The sequence below is a fragment of the Ixodes scapularis genome, unplaced genomic scaffold (genome assembly GCF_016920785.2).
Source record: "Ixodes scapularis isolate PalLabHiFi unplaced genomic scaffold, ASM1692078v2 PGA_scaffold9__187_contigs__length_104089568, whole genome shotgun sequence".
Lineage (NCBI taxonomy): Eukaryota > Metazoa > Arthropoda > Arachnida > Ixodida > Ixodidae > Ixodes > Ixodes scapularis.
In genome coordinates, this window is record NW_024609884.1 from 21,156,427 (window position 1) to 21,178,867 (window position 22,441).

Below are 22,441 nucleotides of genomic sequence, written 5' to 3' on the forward strand. Positions count from 1 at the left end.
TCGGTTGATTGAGCAGCTCTCAACCAATTGCATTTCCCAAATGTTTAGGAATTAACAGCCTCGCTCACATTACGTTTCGAACCTTGCCAGCCTCACTTATCTTATGTTTTGGGCCTTGTACACCATGCAGCAGGGCATTCCATACCACACTCATCAAAATGGTAAATACAATTGGTATTGAGCAGCTCTCAACCACTTGCATATCCCAAATCTATGAATTAGCAGCCTCACACACATTGTTTCAGATCTTGCCACCCTCACTGTTTTGGGCCTTGTACATTATGCAGCAGGGCACTCCATACCACACTTAACAAAATGGAAAATGCAATTGGTTAATTGAGCAGCTCTCAACCACTTGCATCTCCCAAATCTTTATGAATTACCAGCCTCACACACGTTACGTTTTAGATCTTGCCAGCCTCACTCACCATATGTTTTAGGCCTTGTACGTTATGCAGCAGGGCATTCCATACCATACTTTACAAAATGGAAAATCCAATCGCTTGATTGAGCATCTCTCAACCACTTGCATCTCCAAAATCTTTATGAATTACCAGCCTCACACACGTCACGTTTCAGATCTTGCCAGCCTCACTCACCATATGTTTTGGGCCTTGTACACCATGCAGCAGGGCATTTGATACCACACTCAACAAAATGGAAAATGCAATTGGTTGATTGAGCAGCTCTCAACCACTTGCATCTCCCAAATCTTTGTGAATTAGCAGCCTCATACACATTACATTTCAAATGTTGCCAGCCTCACTCACATAGGTTTTGGGCCTTGTACACCATGCAGCAGGGCATTTGATACCACACTCAACAAAATGGAAAATGCAATTGGTTGATTGAGCAGCTCTCAGCCACTTGCATTTCCCAAACCTTTATGAATTAGTAGCCTCACACTCATTACATTTCAAATCTTGCCAGCCTCACTCACATGTTTTGGGCCTTGTACATTATGGAGCAGGGCATACCATACCACATATAACAAAATTGAAAATGCAATCAGTTGATTTAGCAGCTGTCAACCACTTGTATCTCCCAACCCTTTATGAATTAGTAGCCTCACAGTCGTTACATTTCAAATCTTGCCAGCCTCACTCACATGTGTTGGGCCTTGTACACCATACAGCAGGGCATTGCATACCACAGTCAACAAAATGGAAAATGCAATTGGTTGATTGAGCAGCTCTCAACCACATGCATCTCCCTAATCTTTATGAATTAGTAGCCTCACAGACATTACATTTCAAATCTTGCCAGCCTCATTCATCATATGTTTCGGGCCTTGTGCACCATGCAGCAGGGTGTTCCATACCACACTTTACAAAATGCAATCGCTTGATTGAGCAGCTCTCAATTACTTGCATCTCCCAAATCTTTATGAATTAGCAGCCTCACCCACACTACATTTCAAGTCTTGCCGGCCTCACTCACCATATGTTCTGGGCCTTGTACACCAATTAGCACTGCATTCCATACCACACTTAACAGAATGGATAATGCATTTGGTTGATTGAGCAGCTCTCAACCACTTGCATCTCCCTAATCTTTATGAATTAGCAGCCTCACACACATTACGTTTCAAATCTTGCGAGCCTCACTCACCATATGTTTTTGGCCTTGTACACCATGCAGCAGGGTGTTCCATACCACACTTTACAAAATGCAATCGCTTGATTAAGCAGCTCTCAACCACTTGCATCTTTCAAACCTTTATGAATTAGCAGCCTCATACATGTTGCCAGCCTCACTCACATAGGTTTTGGGCCTTGTACACCATGCAGCAGGGCATTTGATACCACACTCCACAGAAGGGAAAATGCAATTGGTTGATTGAGCAGCTCTCAACCACTTGCATCTCCCAAATCTTTGTGAATTAGCAGCCTCAGACACATTACATTCCAAATCTTGCCAGCCGCACTCACCATGTTTTGGGCCTTGTACATTATGCAGCAGGACATACCATACCACATTTTACAAAATTGAAAATGCAATCGGTTGATTTAGCAGCTCTCAACCACTTGCATCTCCGACATCTTAGCAGCCACACGCACAGTACCTTTCAAATCTTGTCAGCCTTACATATCATCTGTTTTGGGCCTTGTACACCATGTAGCAGGGCATTCCATACTGCAATCAACAAAAGGGAAAATGCAATTGGTTGATTAAGCAGCTCAACTTGCATCTCCCAAATCTTTATTAATGAGCATCCTCACAAGCTCACACATACAACTAGGTTTCAGACCTGGGCAGCCTCATGCACCATATGTTTCGGACCTTGTAGATCAAAGGTCTCAAACACGCGGTCCGTAAGTAACCGGCTGTGAGCCTTTGTTCCTATGTCTTGAGTGCTAGAAATTGCATGTGCCATAATAATTTGATATCACCAATTGAGTAATGTTATATACGTAGCTCTGCTCTTAAAATGTTATAACACTGTTTCGTTCTAATTTTTGCTCTCCAGCTTTTTGTCACTTCAGCTGCAAGAACTCTCGCCTCGGTAGCAGCGATTGCCGAAGATAAATCTAGGAGCTTAGAATTCTCGCGTTCAGACACACTACCGTAAAAAATACAAATATTTTATCAAACTGCTTCTATAAAAATTGCCAGGAGAGCAATAACTGTCGTATAAAGAAATCTTTAGTTTGAATAATTCCCGATGAATTTAGCAACGGGAACTTTAGTGTGCGCACTATTTTGTTCTATAAAAAAATTGCAGCCTGGTGGCGACGCAGTGTCATTTTAATTCTTGTTATCATATGAGGTAACAGGCTAAAGTAGCCCCCAAAACGAATCAAACCCACAGATGTGACAAGCAGGACCATAGAGGTTTTTCTCCATTACCCCCCCCCCCCCCCCCCCCCCCTCTCCCTCGCCGCCGCCGCCTTACATTGGCCCTCGACTTTTCGGGGTTTCAATATCTGGCCCCCCCACTCAAATGGGTTTGAGACCCCTGTTGTAGATTATGCAGCAGTGCATTTCATCCCACACTCAACAAGATGGAAAATGCTAATTGGTTGATTGAGCATCTCTCAACCACTTCCATCCCCAATATTTCTTAATTAGTAGCCTTACATAATCACACACTCACACATATTACGTTCCAGATCTTGCCAGCCTCACACAGCATTCGTTTTGCACCTTGTGCTATCGCGGACAGTATTAGCCATAACACGGCAGCTGTCGCTGTTCCATACCTCCAGTGCCACATAGTAGGCACACTCCTTAACACCGCGCATACTTTGTCTAATATGTGCAGCAAAATTACTCTTCCAGGTTGTGATCACACTGGGTGCGTTAAGTCGGCGCTCCTTTACTCCTACTCCGACGCTCCGAGTTTCATACTCCGAGCACAACAACTAAACGGCGCATAGCGTACAAGCGCGCGATACACCGAGGCTGCGTTCCAAAGCTACTCGAATGGATCCGAGCTACCCTGGCGGATTACGTCCTGTGACAACAAAATTAGAGAAACGCTGGACGCGGGTAGGTTTTCGATAACCACCTTTACCCTAGAGTTAGATCGAGTAAGTTTTGGAACACGGCCACAAACTATCAACGAGCCACACGAGCTCCTTCCAACCGTGAATACGGGTGGCAGAAGCCGAAAATATTTCGAAGATAAATAATTAGGCCCGTGTGGAGCAGCAGACTCTAAAGCAAAAGAGACTGCGACGTTATGAAGTTTCTACAAATGTTTTGATATTCCTGAAAGGTTTGAAGACTCTTTTTGTGCACATATCTGGAAGGTTACCTTGGCCGATCTATTTATTGACGATGCATGCTGTTACGATTTAAATTAAAGATAACATTCTTGAACCCGCTCGTCAACGCAGGAAACCCCCAAATTTGTCAAAGATTCCCTGGTTCCGTCGGTTCCGTCTCGCAGCGAGACAAAAGCCACGGCGATACCGGCACACCGTCGTTCGATAGCACGTCAATTCGTTTTTAGGTGGCATACATGAACAAACCTATCCCGCAACGCTAACTGGTGTTTCGGCTTTCCAATCTAAGTATCTTTATTCGCTGCAGCTGAGCTAAGCATTCTAAGCAGGGTAGCGGTCTGACTGTCTTTTCATCACAACTGTTCTGTCGTCCGATAGATCAATTCGTTTTCAGGCAAGACGCACGAACAAACCTTTTCCTCAACGCGCTCACTGATGTTTCGGCTTTCAAGTCGAAGTATCTTTATTTGCTGGGCTAAGCATTATAAAAGGAACAGCGCAGTCCGAATCTCCTTATCTCGACAACTTTTCTGTCGCTGTGCTATCGGCACGCTACCGTTTGACAGATGAATTTCTTTTTCAGGCGAGATGCACGAACAAACCTTTTTCGGAACGCTAATTGCTGTCTTGGGTTTCAAATCAAATCGTTTTTACCTGCTTGATTCAGCTCTAATCAACTGAAAAGGGGCAGCGGTCCGGCTACGCCTCTCGTCTCGACGGTCTCAAAAGCAGCGCAGCCATCTTGTTTGCTTACGTGACGCCACGGAGCGCGAAGAAGTCACTCGCGCTCCGAGAAATTTTTGGTGCACGAAGAGCGCGCTCGAGTGTCAGTCTCCGGTGGCACTCCCGTCCGCTTAGTGAAAGGAGCGTCAAACTATTGCGCTCCGGAGCACGGACTTAGCGCGCCCACTCTCTCCTTGTTGTCTGCTAGTTGCAAAGCTGATGCCGCCACAGCACTTGCTGATGTTTGCTTCGCAGGCTTTTGTGGGTGCTTCTTTCGGTACAGAAATTCTCTGATTTGCAGAAACGAGTCAGCCAAACAACCGAAAAAGGGGAATTACTGAGCTAAGCATAATCGTTGCCGATGATTGTATATATATATATCTGTAGATTACTTTTATTAATTGGACAGACGCCTATTCTTGGTTTTTCTTCTTGTTTAAAAAATGCTGTGCTAGTTGTTCTTAGCTTGATAGTTCTCCTTCGTTGGATGTTTGACTGATTTGTTTCCAAGAGTCAGGAAATCCCTATACCGGAAGAGGCACCAAAAAAAGCCTGTAAAGCAAACATCGGCAAGTTCTGTGGCGGCGTCTTCTTTGCGCCTAGCAGACGACAAGGAGACAGTGTTATTGCAACTTGGAAGAACGATTCTGCCACACAGGGTAGGCGGGGTAGCTGCAGTGTTTAAGAATGCCCCTGCTATCTGGCACTGAAGTGGCAAAACGGCCACGGCTGCTGTGTTAAAGGTAATCGTGTCCGCGATAGTATATGCAGCAGTGCATTCCATACCACAATGAACAAAATGGAAAATGCAGTCAATTGATTGAGCAACTCTCAACCACCTGCATCTCCCAAATCATTCTTGATTAGCAGCCTCACACACATCACATTTCAGACCTTACCAGCCTCACTCACTGTACGTTTCAGACCTTGTACAGTCAGCACGGAGTGAAGCCGGAACGCGTGGCCATTGATACAGGCTGCTTCATCTGGAGGGCCCCTGAGAGCTTATGAATATGCACCTGGGTGCGAGGGTGCGGGTCCTGCAAAGATGTCTTCAGCCCTTGCGCGGTGTGTCTGGGACTTCCGCGTTTCGCCGGTGGCGTGCTGTAAGCGCAGTCACTCGGGGTGCTTTTTTCTGTCACCGCACTGTCGCCCGGTCGACACCGGGCGGCCACTTAAGCTCTTTGCGATAAGCCCTGCTCAGACAAGGTGATGAATTTATTCCGCTCCGGAATCGATACGCCTGGCATATCTGTGGTTACAAAAGAGAGCGTCAGCAAGCAATTTTTCTCTTTTTAAGAACCCAGTGATAACCTCGCACGAAAACATGTGCATTGCTCATAAAAACCAAGGCATCCGTGTCGGTCTGTCGCAGTATTTTTTTTTTTTTTCATAAAGAGTATGGTTGTGCAAACAAACAAAATTTATTTTGCGTTTATGACGTTTCACTATTTCTCAGAAACCGCGCGTGGCACGTTGTTCATTGGAGCCCCAGCATGGTTCCGGTGACACGTCATCAAGCACTACGGGTCGTCTGTGCACGGAATGTTTCAACTTCCATTTCACCCTTGCGATACACAAAGCAATAATGAATGACAGTGCTGAAGATATATCGCTGGGAATCCGATACACAAAGTGAGTGACAGTGCTTTTTGTGTCGCATGTGACGGCACTTGCAGCGTGCCGCTGGCGAAACACGGAACTCCCAGACTCACCGCGCAAGGGTCGAGTTCATCTTAATAGGACCCACACCCTCGCACCCAGGCGCATTTTCATTAGTTCTCAGGGGCCCTCCAGGTGGAGCAGCCTGTATCAACCGCCACGTGTTCCGGCGTTCGGGTTTCATTTAGTGGTGACTGTACACCATGCAGCAGCGCATTTCATACCATACTCAATAAAAAGGACAATGCAATGGAGTCATTGAGTAGCTCTCAACCACTTGCATTTACCAAATCTTCAATAATTAGCAGCCTCGCACACATTACGTTTTAAATCTTGCCAGCCTCTAACACCATATATTTTGGACTGTGTGCACCATGCAGCACTGCTTTCCATACTATACTCAACAAAAAAGACAATGCAATGGATTCATTGAGTAGCTCTCAACCAACGCACCTTCCAAGTCTTTATGAATTACCAGCCTTACACGCATTACATTTTAAGCCTTGCCAACCTCATGCACCATATGTTTCGGATAGAAAGCACAATGCAATGGGTTGATTGAGCAGCTCTCAACCACTTGCATCTCCCAAATCTTTGTGAATTAGCAGTCTTGTACACATTGCATTTGAAGCCTTGCCAGCCTCACGCATCACACATTTCGGACTGTGTACACCATGCAGCAGTGTGCAATTCCTTACTATACTCAGCAAAAAGGACAATGCTGTGGGTTGATTGAGCAGCTCCACTTGCATCTCCCAAATTATTGGGAGATGCAGTGCATGGTGCAGTGCACCATGCACTGCACCATGGAGCAGTGCATGGTACAGTGCTGTCTGCTGCCCTTCTAAGATATGCAGCAGTCCAACTAACTTCTTCTCTCAACAACGTTTCTGTCACTGAGCTATCGGCTTGCTACCATTCGGTAGATGAATTCGTTTTCAGGCAGGATGCATGAACAAACCTTTTCCTCAACACTAACTGATGTTTCGGCTCTACAATCGAAGTATCTTTATTCGCTGAGGCTGGGCTAAGCATTCTAAAAAGGAGAGCGGTCCGACTGTCTTCTCATGTCGACATCTTTTCTGTCGCTGAGCTATCGGCTTGCTACCGTTCAATAGGTGAATTCGTTTTCAGGCGAGATGCATGAACAAACCCATTCTGCAACACTAACTGATGTTTCGGTTTTCCAGTCGAAGTATCTAAATTTGCTGGGCTGGACTAAGCATTCTAAAAAGGACAGCTGTTTGACTGTCTTCTCATCTCGACAACTTTTCTGTCGCAGAGCTATCGGCATGCTACCGTTCGATAGATGAATTTATTTTGAGGCGACAATTTTCATCTGGGACTGAAGATGCATGAACAAATTAACTTTTTCCACAATGCTAACTGATGATCCGGCTTTCCAATCGAATTATCTTTATTTGCTGGGGCTTGGCTGAGCATTCTAAAAACGACAGCAGTCCGACTCTCTTTTCATCTCAACAACTTTTCCATTGTTGAGCTATCGGCATGCTACCATTCGATAAATGAGTTCCTTTTTAGGCGAGGTGCATTAACAAACCTTTTCCGCAATGCTAACTGATGTTTTGGCTTTCCAATTGAAGTATCTTTATTCGCTGGAGCGGGGCTAAGCAATCTAAGAAAGACAGCGGTCCGACTGTCTTCTCATCTCGACAACTTTTTTGTTGCTGAGCTATCGGCACGCTACCGTTCGATCGATGAATTCGTTTTCAGGCGAGATGCATGAACAAATTTTTTCCGGAATGCTAACTGATGTTTCGGCTTTCCAATCGAAATATCTTTATTCGCTGGGGCTGGGCAAATTATTCCAAAAAGGAGAGCGGTTTGACTGTCTTCTCATCTCGACAACTTTTCTGTCGCTGAGCTATCGGCATGCTACTGTTGGATAGATGAACTAGTTTTCAGGCGAGATGCATGAACAAACCTTTTCCGCAACGCTAATTGATGTTTCGACTTTCCAATCAAAGTATCTTTATTCGCTGGGGCTGGGCTAAGCATTCTAAAAAGGACAGCGGTCTGACTGTCTTCTCATCTCCACAACTTATCCGTAGCTGAGCTATCGGCACGCTACCGTTCGATAGATGAATTCGTTTTCAGGCGAGATAAATGAACAACCCTTTTCCGCGATGCTAACTGATGTTTCAGCTTTCCAATCGAAGTATCTTTGTTCAGTGGGCTAAGAAAACGTTCGCTGGGCCAAGACAACGTTTCAGTCAGTGCAGCCATCTTGTTTGTTGGTGTGACATCACAGAGCACAAAGAAGTCACTCGCGCTCCAAGAAATACTCAGTGCACTAAGAGCACGCTCATGTGTCAGTCTCCGATGGTGCTCTTGTCTGTTTAGTGAATGGAGCGCCAATCTCTCTCGCGCTCCGGAGCACGGACTTAACACACTCCTTGCCAGTCTTACACACCATATGTTTCGGACCTTGTACACCATACAGCAGTGCATTCCATACCACACTTCATAAAATGGACACTACAATTGGTTCATTGTGCAACTCTCAACCATATGCATCTCATGAAATTCCTTAGTGACCACCCTCACATCCCATACATTTTAGAGCTTGCATGCCATGCAGCAGTGCATTCCATTCCATACCATACCCAACAAAATAAAAAAATGCAATGGGTTGATTGTGCAACTCTCAACCATGCACATCTCGTGAAATTTTTAAACAACCAGTCTAACACACCTCACATTCCAGAGCTTGCATACCATGCAGTAGTGCATTCCATCCATACCGCACTCATCATTTTGAAAAATAGAATTAGATGATTGTGCAACTCGCAACATTTGCATCTCTTGAAATTCTTTACTTACCATTCTCACTCATACATTTCAGGGCTTGCATTGCATACCATACTCATCAAAATATAAAATGCAATTGGTTGGTTGAGTAACTCTCAACCCTAGGCATCTCCTGATTTTCCTGAATTATCAGCCTCACACTCTGTGTTTCAAACTTTCCATACTATGCAGCAGTACATTCTATGCCATACTGAACGAAATGGAAAATGCAATTGGGCGATTGTGCATCTCTCAACTGTATGCATCTACTGAAATTTCTGAATGGCCAGCCTCGCACACTCTGTTCCAATCCTTCCATACCATGCAGCGGTGCATTTCTTGTCATTCTCAACAAAATATAAAATGCAGTCGGTTGGTTGAGTAACTCTCAACCATAGGCATTTCCTGAAATTCCTGAATTATCAGCCTCACACACCTTGTTTCAAACCTTCCATACCGTGCAGCATTCCTTTCTATGCCAGCCTCACACACTGTATGTTTCAATCCTCCCATACCATGTAGCAGCACATTTTATCTCATACTGAACAAAATGGAAAATGCACTCGGTTGATTGAGCAACTCTCATCTGTATGCATTTTCTGAAATTTCTGAATAGCCAGCCTCGCACACTCTGTTTCAATCCTTTCACACCATGCAGTGGTGCATTTCTTGTCATATTCAACAAAATATAAAATGCATTCGGTTGGTCGAGTAACTCTCATCCATAGGTATCTCCTGGAATTCCTGAATGATCAGTCTCACACACCCTGTTTCAAACCTTCCATACCGTGCAGCATTCTTTTCTATGCCAGCCTCACACACTGTATGTTTCAAACCTCCCATACCATGTAGCAGCACATTTTATATCATACCGAACAAAATGGAAAATACAATCGGTTGATTGAGCAACTCTCATCTGTGTGCATCTTCTGAAATTTCTGAATTGCCAGCCTCGCACGCTCTGTTTCAATCCTTCCATACCATGCAGCGGTGCATTTCTTGTCATACTCAACAAAATATAAAATGCATTCGGTTGGTCGAGTAACTCTCAACCATAGGCATCTCCTGGAATTCCTGAATTATCAGCCTCACACACCCTGTTTCAAACCTTCCATACCGTGCAGCATTCCTTTCTATGCCAGCCTCACACACTGTGTTTCAAACCTCCCATACCCTGTAGCAGCACATTTTATATTATACCAAACAAAATGGAAAATGCAATCGGTTGATTGAGAAACTCTCATCTGTGTGCATCTTCTGAAATTTCTGAATTGCCATCCTCGCACACTCTGTTTCAATCCTTTCATAACATGCAGCGGTGCATTTCTTGTCGTACTCAACAAAATATAAAATGCATTCGGTTGGTCGAGTAATTCTCAACCACAGGCATCTCCTGGAATTCCTGAATTATCAGCCTCACACACCCTGTTTCAAACCTTCCATACCGTGCAGCATTCCTTTCTATGCCAGCCTCACACACTATGTTTCAAAGCTCCCATACCATGTAGCAGCACATTTTATATCATACCGAACAAAATGGAAAATGCAATCGGTTGATGGAGCAACTTTCATCTGTATTCATCTTCAGTAATTTCTGAATTGCCAGCCTTGCACACCCTGTTTTAATCCGTCCATTTCATGCAGCGGTGCATTTTTTGTCATACTCAACAAAATATAAAATGCATTTGGTTGGTCGAGCAACTCTCAACCATGGGCATCTCCTGAAATTCCTGAATTATCAGCCTCACACACCCTGTTTTGAAACCTTCCATACTGTGCAGCATTCCTTTCTATGCCAGCCTCACACGCTGTATGTTTCAAACCTCCCATACCATATAGCAGCACATTTTATCTCATACTGAACAAAATGGAAAATGCAATTGTTTGATTGAGCAACTCTCATCTGTATGCATCTTCTGAAATTTCTGAATTGCCAGCCTCGCACACTCTGTTTCAATCCTTCCATACTATGCAGCGGTGCATTTCTTGTCATACTCAACAAAATATAAAATGCATTCGGTTGGTCGAGTAACTCTCAACGATAGGCATTTCCTGAAATTCCTGAATTATCAGCCTCACACACCCTGTTTCAAACCTTCCATACCGTGGAGCATTCCTTTCTATGCCAGCCTCAGACACTATGTTTCAAAGCTTCCATACCATGTGGCAGCACATTTTATATCATACCAAACAAAATGGAAAATGCAATCGGTTGATGGAGCAACTCTCATCTGTATTCATCTTCTGAAATTTCTGAATTGCCAGCCTTGCACACTCTGTTTCAATCCGTCCATATCATGCAGCAGTGCATTTCTTGTCATACTCAACAAAATATAAAATGCATTCGGTTGGTCGAGTAACTCTCAACCACAGGCATCTCCTGGAATTCCTGAATTATCAGCCTCACACACCCTGTTTCAAACCTTCCATACCGTGCAGCATTCCTTTCTATGCCAGCCTCACACACTATGTTTCAAAGCTCCCATACCATGTGGCAGCACATTTTATATCATACCGAACAAAATGGAAAATGCAATCGGTTGATTGAGCAACTCTCATTTGTATGCATCTTCTGAAATTTCTGAATTGCCAGCCTCACACACTCTGTTTTAATCCTGCCATACCATGCAGCAGGGCATTTCTTGTCGTACTCAACAAAATATAAAATGCATTCGGTTGGTCGAGTAACTCTCAACCAGAGGCATCTCCTGAAATTCCTGAGTTATCAGACTCACACACCATGTTTCAAACCTTCCATACCGTGCAGCATTTCTTTCTATGCCAGCCTCATACACTGTATGTTTCAAACCTCCCATACCATGTAGCAGCACATTTTATCTCATACTGAACAAAATGGAAATGCAATCGGATGATTGAGCAACTCTCATCTGTGTGCATCTTCTGAAATTTCTGAATTGCCAGCCTTGCACACTGTTTCAATCCGTCCATACCATGTAGCAATGCATTTCTTGTCATACCCAACAAAATATAAAATGCATTTGGTTGGTCGAGTAACTCTCAACCATAGGAATTTCCTGAAATTCATGAATTATCAGCCTCACACACCCTGTTTCACACCTTCCATACAGTGCAGCATTCCTTTCTATGCCAGCTTCACACACTGTATGTTTCAATCCTCCCATACCGTGTAGCAGCACATTTTATCTCATACTGAACAAAATGGAAAATGCAATCGGATGATTGAGCAACTCTTATCTGTATGCATCTTCTGAAATTTCTGAATTGCCAGCCTCGCACACTCTGTTTCAATCCTTCCATACCACGCAGCAGTGCATTTCTTGTCATACCCAACAAAATATAAAATGCATTCGGTTGGTCGAGTTAACTCTCAACCATAGGCATCTTCTGAAATTCCTGAATTGTCAGCCTCACACACCCTGTTTCAAACTTTCCATACTGTGCTGCATTCCTTTTTGTGCCAGCGTCACACACTGTATGTTTCAAATCTCCCATTCCATGTAGCAGCACATTTTATCTCATACTGAAAAAAAAAGTGGAAAATGCAATCGGTTGTTTGAGCACGCTTGGGAGAAGAGCGTGTTGGTTTGGGTCACGGATGAAGAAAGAATAAAACAATTAAAACAGGGACAACACAACCGCATCTTGTGAAAGATGTAGTTGATTGAGCAACTCTCATCTGTATGCCTCTTCTGAAATTCCTGAATTACCAGCCTTGCGCTCTCTGTTCCAAGCCTTCCATACCATGCCGCAGTGCATTTCTTGTCATACTCTACAAAGTGAAAACTGCAATATGATTGAATAACTCTCAACCATTTGCATATCTTGAAATTTCTTAATTGCCTGCCTCATACATCATATTATTTCAGGCCTTGCATGCTATACAGCTATATAATCAGGCATCTATCCAGGAGGGGGGGGGGGGTTTCCATTTTGCTGGGGCCTCCTCTCCCCCCTCTCCCTCATACAGCATTTTGTCATGGGCAGGCCCCCCCCCCCCCCCCCCCCTCCCCCCGAATCAAAATCCTGGCTATGTGCCTGTATACAATCTATAGCATACTCAAGAAAGTGAAAAATTCAATCAGTTGATTGAGCAATTCTCAACCATTCGCATCTTATGAGAATCCTTTGTTACTTGCCTCACGTATTATGTTTCAGACCTTGCATAATGCAGCAATTTATGCCATACAATAAACAACAAATTGGAAAATGCAAATTGTTGATTGACTAGCTCTCAACTGCTTGCATCTTTCAAAAGCCACTTAATTAACCAGCCTCATACATATTATATTTCAGATCTTACGTACCATGCAGCAGTGCATTCCATGCTCTGCTGCATGGAATGCACTGCAAAATGTGAAATGAATTTGGATGATTCAGTAGCTCTCAATTACTTGCATCTCCTGAAATTTCTTATGTGTCATCCAAGCACACCTTTTGCCTCAGACTTCTTTTTACCATATAGCAGTGTATTTCATTCCATGCTGAACAAAATGGCAGGTGCATTCAGTTGCTTCACTGTCAACTGCTTGCGTCTCCCAAACTTCCTTGATTGTCTCCTCTCATTTCCTCACGCACCTAACATTTCATACTTTAAATACCTGGCACCAGTTCAACTCAACAAAATAGCAAGTATATTTAGTTTATTGAGGAACTCTCAACTGCTTCCATCTCCCAAAATTTCTGAATTAGCATCCTTACACTCACTGTTTCAAACCTTCCATACTATGCAGCAGTGCATCTCATGCTATACTGAACAAAATGGAAAATGCAACTGGTTTATTGCACAGCTCGCATCTGTTTGCATCTCCTGAAATCCCTTAATTACAAGCCTGGCACACCATACATTTTAGACCTTGAATTTCTCTCCACACTCAATAAAATAGAAAATGTATTCAGTTGGTTAAGCAACTGTCTACCCTTTGTTGTCCTAAAGTTTCTAATAACTATTAGGCAAGTCATCAAATGTTTTAATAGTTTTTTATTACTGAAGGTTAAGATCTAGTTGAAATTAGGAACTTGCTTTACATTATCAAAAACCACTAAATAAGCCACTATTTGAAGGAGGGAAGCCACATACTGCCTTTTATTGCAACTCAAATACAACTAATATTCAATACACCCTATATGTATTGACTGCATTTTAAGTCCAACAATGAAGAGAAAACCAAAACAGGAATATGCCTTCTTATGGTTGCACCTGTCTGCCAAAAGCTAACAGGGTATGGTGGGGCATTCTTGTATGGGGTTTTGTGGAATGCATTATAATGCTGCATGCACCTTAAATATTTCTAAAAGTGTCTGTTTTACTGTTTTTCTTGGATGATTAATAGGCCGTTTTGTAAAAATCAGAAAAGGCCACTCGCAAGGCATGTACGAATCTTGGAAGCGTCCTTGCCCCCACAGCATGTACCATGTAATACAGGAGAAAGCAAAACAGGCAGAGAAAAAGGGCAGGACAGTTGCTTGCCTTCCCTCCCCTGCATTTCCTCCGTCCTCTGGCAGCCCGAATCTCCACCTGACTCTGCCTTAATCACCACCACGTTAAGACAGATTAAAAACTGCCAACCATGTAACTGGTTACAACTGTTCTGTCCAAAGTCACTGCACAAATATGAAGATCTGACTTCTGATCTGACTTCTGATTTGACTGATGAAGACATGACTGAGAAACTGTCCAGAGGTGTCGAGAGTTCTGAGTGGTCACTATTCATGCGGGCAGTCGTGGAGTCACCGACACCCGCGAAAGCACAGTGGAGGTCGTTCCCAGAATACCTTTCAGTAAGGGTGCATGGCGCTACATGTTTTGCAGTTTATTGAAACCATACCTTTACCCTACTTCTTAAACAGGTATCACAACAAATTGAAGCACTTTTATACTAAGTGCTGTGTGCCCAATGTTTTAATCATCTGATTTCGGGCTTCTTACGGCAGTATCTTTGTTCTGTGTGTGACTTTACATATTCACCTGATATGCCGTCATGCCCCGTTAATATGGATGTCCCCGTTTCCCAAAAAGATTGTGCGGAATGTAAGTCCTCCATGACAAATAAAGGTCAAAAACGAAGTATAGGCAATGAGCTATTATATCAAGATCTGCATTGCCACCATAGAGCCTACACACATTTTTTTTTTAGTTCACTGGAAAGCTTTGTTTACTTACATTTTATGCCTTGGTCTCTGTCTGCTTCCGCTTCAAGTCTGACAACGTATTCGCTGCCTTCTCTATTACTAAGCAAGTGTCCTGCCTTTCCTTCTATGTGCACAGGTGCACATGTTCAGTGAATGTTCTTCGGGCTGATCATCTACAACTGTAGGTAACAATAGGAAGAAAGGGGCAAGTTACCTATTAAGCACAGAAGCTCTGGAAAACGAAGCCAGTCTTTACTGCCTAGGCCTTATCTCATTCAAAAGACTGGGAAACAAATGCAAGACAACAATGAAGCATCCCCATCCTCCCAGTTGGTGGGACCAGCTTTGCCAAACAGGGTCATCCAAAGTTTAGTTTTTTTTTTTTTTTTTGTGCTTTAGTAGGTTTTTGTAGCAGGACTTGGGACTCCCTCACGAGTTGCGCGACGATTTAATTGTCATGTTTGCAATATTTTTGCACATCAATCTGAGTAGTAACTGTAACAACGTTACTCTTTACAGTTACTTTAAAAAAATAGTAACCTTGTTACAGTTACAAGTTATTTTCACTAAGCAGTAACAAGTTACAGTTACAAGGTACTGAAAAAAGTAGATAGTTATGTTACCGGTAATGCGTTGCTAGTTGCTTTCCAAGATTGATGGGAAGTTAAGAGTGTATGTGTTTGATTGAAGACTTTGCTTTTCAGGCCTCCAGAAGAAAACTCAAGCCTGCACCGCGTCAAGAAACATCCGTGCATGACCGGCTAATGGAGGACATTCGGCAACCCCAAAGATTGAGGCCAGTTCGAAAAAGGAGCAGCTCTGGTAAGCAGTATTTTATTTTGGAGCTTTTTTCCCAGATTACCAGGGAGGGATTTAGAGAGGTATGGTTTGGTTAGTGGCAACTTATACGTATTCCAAACAACTTCAAGGGGGCAGCTGCATCATTACAAGGGTTTATCTTTGTTTCTTGAGTTGCTATTATTATTGCGACGGTATTTTTTTAGGTGTTTCCTTGTCAAGTCCTCCCCTTTACAAACCATGCTTCTCTTTTGTAACATCGGTTGGAGCTGCACTCTTCAGTTTCTACCTGGAGAACCAGAACAGAATCACTGATGACTACTTCCCTCTGTGAGATAGTTTGCCTTTTTATTATGTATTTTTATTGTTCAATAAAGCAGGCACATAACATTAAAAAAAAAAAGATGGCATGGATTTGTTACAAGGCTTCCTCAAACTGGTGAACTGTTTTTAGTACCATGGTTCGGTTCTTAAAAAAATGTCTTTATTGATACACATTCATTTTGTGGCACTTCAAACTGTGCCTGGAAAGGTATAGCATTTAAGAATAAACAGGGTTAAAAAGAGCTTTTCTGGCTCTCTGATCTGCATCTACGTCATAGTTACTCATGACCACAAATTGGTTGTGCAACTTTTTAGTAGATGCGGCTTTCCCACCACACACTTTTTCTCTGCAGCAAAGTCAGAATGATGGAGAAATCTCGATGGCATTTCGATAGCTTTGTGCGTCGGCATAAGCATTTCAGGACTGGTTAATCTATAGTGTATTTCCTGTTGCTTCGAAACTACCATTTCAATCCCCATTGTGAATTGGAATGTGCCTCAAGCTGAATGGCAACCATTGCTTTATTCTTCATAGTGCCAGAACATTTGCTTTGGCAGGTGTTTGTGGCACTGGAGTTGATAGTAGACATTTAAGGAGGGGGGGGGGGGGGAGGAATTGGGGGGGTGTCGGTCACATCAGGTTGACGGAAATGGCTAATTTGTTCCTAGGTACACACAAACATGGTAAAATGGTATGAACAAGGTCTGGTTCTGGGACCTGGTCTATTTCTTTGGTATCCAGCAAAATATTGGAAATACTGAGTTCTCTGCATATTTAAAGAAAGGGTAATAAAAGAGTGGAGGGTTAAAAAAACAAACACAGACAAGTGTGTTGAATGATGAATTGAGGTCAAAGATGTGGGGCCATGCCTAACTTGTCTTGAGAATTTTCCACTGAATATTGGATAGTTATGTGAAGATGCAGTGACCCCATTGAAACTGCAGTGTCCTCTTCAATGATGCACTCCTTTATCGTTATATGAAAAGTTAATTACACTGACTGCTTGTAATAGCTGATTACACTATGATTGAGATCTTGTCTTCATCTCAAGTGAAATTTTGTGGCGCTTCTGTAACCAATTGTTTTGATGGGCAAACATGCATACCATCTCAAATCACATCACTAAATTAAAAGACTAGTTCTTAAATGGGGACCTGCAAAAACATTCTTAGGTATGCAATGTCCTTGCTCAACAAGGCTCAAGAACTATTTTTCAAAGCAAGGCAGAAAGCTCTGGGGCTGAAGCGTTTCCCTTCCTTCATAAGAGGGCTGTGAAAATTGTTCTGCATTTTTTGAAAACTTTGAGTTGTCATGCGCAGAAAATATTTTATTTCAAGACTATCTGAAACGCTATAATTTCTGTCATTCGTAGTTGTTTTTGCTGTGCAACATAAGTGTAATGCACTTAGCCCTTTATTTACAAAACATCAGCTAGGACATTTATTATAACCTCAACGGGATTAGACCTTTGTAAACTGCATTCGAAGGCAGCATTGTGCTAGCTACATTCAGTGATGTAAGGGGTTAAATTGCCAACCTGGTGTGATGAGGAGAAATGGTGTTTAGTGTGGAATCCTTAGAAAATATATTGTGTGATGCAGTTTGAGAACTTACGATGTAAAGGATAATTCATTTGATCATTTTTTTTTCACTAGCCAAACAATTTTTGAAGTCACAATTTAGAAAGTTTTATTTATTGACCCTCTTTTGTTCTTTCCTGATATCTGCAGTGATATCCAAGTTAGCTCCTTGCACAATGGTTATATGAATACCTATATATGAAATAATTGCAACAGTTATGTTTGTTGAAAAACTAATGTTGATTCAATCTGCATGTTTCGACTGAGTAGTGTAAAAGATAACGCTACAAGATCAGAAATTAATATAATAAAAAATAAAGTAATTCCACTTTTACTTTTCCACTTTCTAGATGCAAATGGCCTGAGGCCAGCAAGCACAAAACACAAAATGTTCAAATGAGTTATCCTGAACAGAGTCTACAACATTGATGTGCTAGTCATCCACTCTAAAAGAACAAAATTACAAAGTAAAACAATTCGATAAGTATGTCTGGAGTTGCTTTTCTCTTCCTTTGCACAAGGGTAGTCAGGTAGGCTACTTCATGTGTAGTTGTACAAAGCGTTGCACTCGTTTTAGTTTCTGAGACATCTTTCGCAGATTTTCGGTTGAACCTCTAAGAACATAGGTAGCGCCCTGCGCGGATAACAGTTTGATCATCCGCATCCGATCCGCATCCGCAGGCCTTGTATCCGCACCCGAACCGCATCCTCAATGTTCATAAATTACTGTAACCCCATCCGATCCGCATGCTCCGTATCCACATCCGAAGCGCATCCGCTAAATTTGAAGCCCCACCGACACGCAATCCGCGGATTTATGTTATATTATGAAATCAAGCGTGGACGAAGAAAAGAAGCGTCTGGGTGGCAGTGTTGCGGAGTTGCCAATCCGATCTTGGAATAATCCCTGAATCATGCCGCCCTTCCACGACCCCGGAACGGAATGGGAATGGAGTCGCAGCAATGGGAGGAATGGAATGGGAATGGAATGACATAGGTACATTTTGTCCGGAATGGAGTGGGAATGGGGGCTCTGTACTTATGCGAGCTCTGTCCACATGCGAGCTCTGTCCACGTGGTCAAGGGGGCTTTTGAAACAACATCACTGCACTTCAGGTAACTGGCGGCTTGGTTATCTGACCGCGGCGCATGTTCCTTCGAGGATGAAAGTGGCGCCCCCAGTGAAGCGACCAAAACTGTAGAGTTGTCTGGCGCCGCGAGACGCGACGATGTGGCTGTTGTGACCATGTGCGATTACAGCACCAGTCGTAGACCACCAGGCAGGGACAATACCGCTCGCGTTTCTTAGACGCGTGACTTCTCACTTTCTCTCCTGGATGAAGAAAACGGGCGGTTTGAATTTTTGCCGTCTGTTACGGGGCTTTTACGCTTGGTCGCGCGATCGATATCTATTATGAAGTGCCACCATACCAATTGCCACCAGCGCTATGTGACCACCGCTCTGCTTAGTAGAATCAGTGCTTCCGGGATGTGTTTTGCATATGTTTGCTGTTGTCTATGCGTTGCATAACGTCAGCTTTACGCTGACGTTTTTTGCCGGCAACTTAACGTAGCTGTCAAGCGCCGTTTTTCACGGTTGGGTATTAGGGGAATGGGATGGAACGGTTCAGCCATTGCAGGAGTGGGAATTGGCCCTGTGTTTCCATTCCTAGGAGTTCAAAGGAATGGAATTATCAGAAAATCCAATTCCCTAGAATGAAGTTGGAATGGAATGGAAGTGCTCATTGCGCAACACTGCTCGATGGTACCTTATAAGCCGTTTGCTTATTTTTGTACAAAGAACTCTTCGAGTCAGAATACGGTAAAAGACATATCGTATTTTGTTTTATCGTAATGATATATAAGCGATCGTCCTTACAGAGACGCTTCGCGTCGCTGGAAAGATTGCCTCAGTTATGAGATCGTCCTGGGAGTCTGCGACACTCTTCCCAGAAAATGCGCTCAAAAGGAAAGAAATAGTAATATGTTTTCTTCTTTTTTTTTTTTTACTTATAACACCCACTTTAAGCAGATGCGTATGTTCTGACCATTAAAATTAACACCAGACAGACTAATAACATTGTCATTTTATTTAGTTAAAAAAAATTAAAAAAAAAGTACTCGTTTATATGACTGGGAAAATATGTCGGTATTCAATATTGGCAGCACATGCTATTAGTTTAAGTTTTAAACACGTACCCGCAACTGCGTGCTCCGAACCACATACTTAGCAGCAACTTGTCAACTGTTGAGAGCGAAAAACGCACGCGCACACTTGCCAGGTTTCTCTTCTCGATGAGGCTTTTACTTTCTTGTGGCCTGTATGTGTTGGGTTTTCTTTGCCCGAAAAACGTTTTCTCCTCTTTTTCTGCCAAAGAAGAATACGCTTTCCCGTGACGGTTGATGCCCCTGCATGTTTTTATTTATTTATTTATTTTTTAAACTTTTTCTAGGGACAGCATTTTTGGCGAGATAGAACTCTAAAGCGCCGTTCACACTCTTGCGACCGAGTAAGACCGAGAGAGACGAGACCGGTTTTTAAGCCTTTTGCGACTTCTTAGGACCGGATGCGCTGCAGCGGAGCTGGTCCTTAGAGGTCGCAAAAGGCTTAAAAACCATCCTCGTCTCACTCGGTCGCAAGAGTGTGAACGGGCCTTTAAGTTAACTGTCGTGAAAATCAACTCTTGGCGTAAGAAACAATTTTCTCTCCGATGGGAACCTTTTTTTTTCTAAGAGAGTAATTTTCTCCCTCAGTATATTCGATGATGCACTTTCTACTGTCACTCACCTATTCACGTCACACGTTTATGGGCCGCCCCGACAAAAATGTAGATTCGGACCCGCGGTTATCGGCATCCGATCCGTATCCGCAGCCCCTGGCATCCGCATCCACATCCGTAATCTGCCAAATCTGATTCATTTTTATCCGCATCGACCCATTCACTGCGGATGACCTGCGGGGGTAATCCGCGGATATGCAGGGCTCTAAACATAGGTTTTGTTTTAGTGATACTTTTCTGAAAAGATAACTATATCAACCTAATTTATTTACAGTTCGTTGCAATATTCAAAGTAGGTCAAGTTTGAACAGAGTAATCTTTTTTTTATTTTATTTCATATTTTGAATGCTTTGCGTATTATGATATGTCATACTATACTATAGAATATGAGGTAAAATATTATAAATGAGCGTATACCTGCGTAGTATATTTTGATTTTACAAAGTTATTACAAGAAAATAATCTATTTGATTATTATGATTTAATTTCATCCTCAAAATTGTCCGAGATCTTAGGTCGGATAGTGGCATAACTTTAGACATGTGCCCTGTGCGTTTAATTGGCTAGGGTGGTTGCTGTTGCCTCTTTTTTTTATATATTGCTGGTGATTTTGGCTATGCTGAACTTTCCACGGGAATTTATTCATCAGACCCATTAGCAAGGCATATCAATGCCTACTTTTCGTACACCTCTGCATATCTCGACAATCTTTGTAAAATAAAAATAGCCGACGGACAAGCGGAAGAAGCTGTCATCGTGTGTGCTTTAACTCACAAGTTGTGTGCAGTGCCAGAAAAGGCAGCAGCGCGAGAGCGGAGCTCTTCGGAACCCGTTGTTTGCACGAGCAGGCGGGCGTGGAAGGCGCTTTCGAAAGCTACGCTCTTGCTCCGGTGCCTTGTCTCACTCAGGCTCCCACCCGAGGCATCGCATTGGGTATTGCTGTGGTTATTGGTGTATATTATTAGCAGGGCTCCGTGTTTTCGAGGTTTATCTTTACCAGAGATGGGTTGTTTTACGGTGGCAATTTCCGGTCTGGGACAAGAGGTCGGCGTTAATCGGTGCTTATTTTGAAGAAAACAGGACTTGGGCGTAGGATTCCCCAAGCTCCAGGGAACGGGACCTGAATTCTTGGAAACCATCCCGGTACCGATAGAAAGAAACGAGATGAAGGATTCCGAAGAAAGAAGCGGTCTCGTGAACAGTTCAGTTTTGACTCGAGTAATTTTATAGGGTTTATTCCTGTCGAATGCTGCACTGCATTTCAATAACTGAACAGTAAATCAGTTACAGAGCAAAATTAAAATGATCGGAGCCCGTGAAACTCGAGCATATTTTTTTGTGGAGGAAGTGAAACACCAGAAGCCCATGACGTTTTTGTTTTGTGTTTCAATCCTTTTGGTTTAGCCCATGGCTTAGCGAGCTCTCTGCAGCGCAGTCACGGGCCCATGGATTTTCGTAACCGCTGGTTGGGCTTACATTAAGGTTAAGAAATTGTCTACGACCGGTCGTGGGTGGCCCATGTATTTTTTCGTGCGTGGTCTGGATAAACAGAGGTGATCTGTCCTTCGTTAACAAATACAACATTTCGCTTACAAATGATAAGTTATATACCTACACTACCAGAGGTCAGTCGAGATTCGCCTTCTGGCACTGGCAGTGACAATGGCGACGCTTTGCCGGAATTTACTTGCAAATTGCAAGTAAAAGCACCAAGAACAGAATAGATAAGCAATGGCGACTCCAGCGAGCTGGCAGCGTGTTCGATTGCAGATGATGTCTCCCACGTAACCGCAAAAACGGAAGTTCAATGACGTTATGAACAAACTGGCAGCATGAGATTTATTCTGCAGCGCTCGTTATTGCATATCCATTGAATTTTCACCATAGAGTTATTATAATGTAGGCTAGAGGTTCAACTGG

The 22,441-nt window shown here is 43.1% G+C and overlaps 1 protein-coding gene across 2 annotated transcripts in view; it reads left to right on the top strand.

Annotated features, from left to right (window-relative positions):
- The window catches only part of LOC120837831 (protein spire homolog 1), a 251,359-nt gene that overhangs the window by 170,245 nt on the left and 58,673 nt on the right, over window positions 1–22,441 (top strand). For both annotated transcript variants that reach the window (XM_042287143.1, XM_042287142.1), the window contains one exon: window positions 15,743–15,860. In XM_042287143.1, coding sequence (XP_042143077.1) covers window positions 15,743–15,860 — 118 coding nt within the window. The remainder of the gene's footprint in view (window positions 1–15,742; window positions 15,861–22,441) is intronic.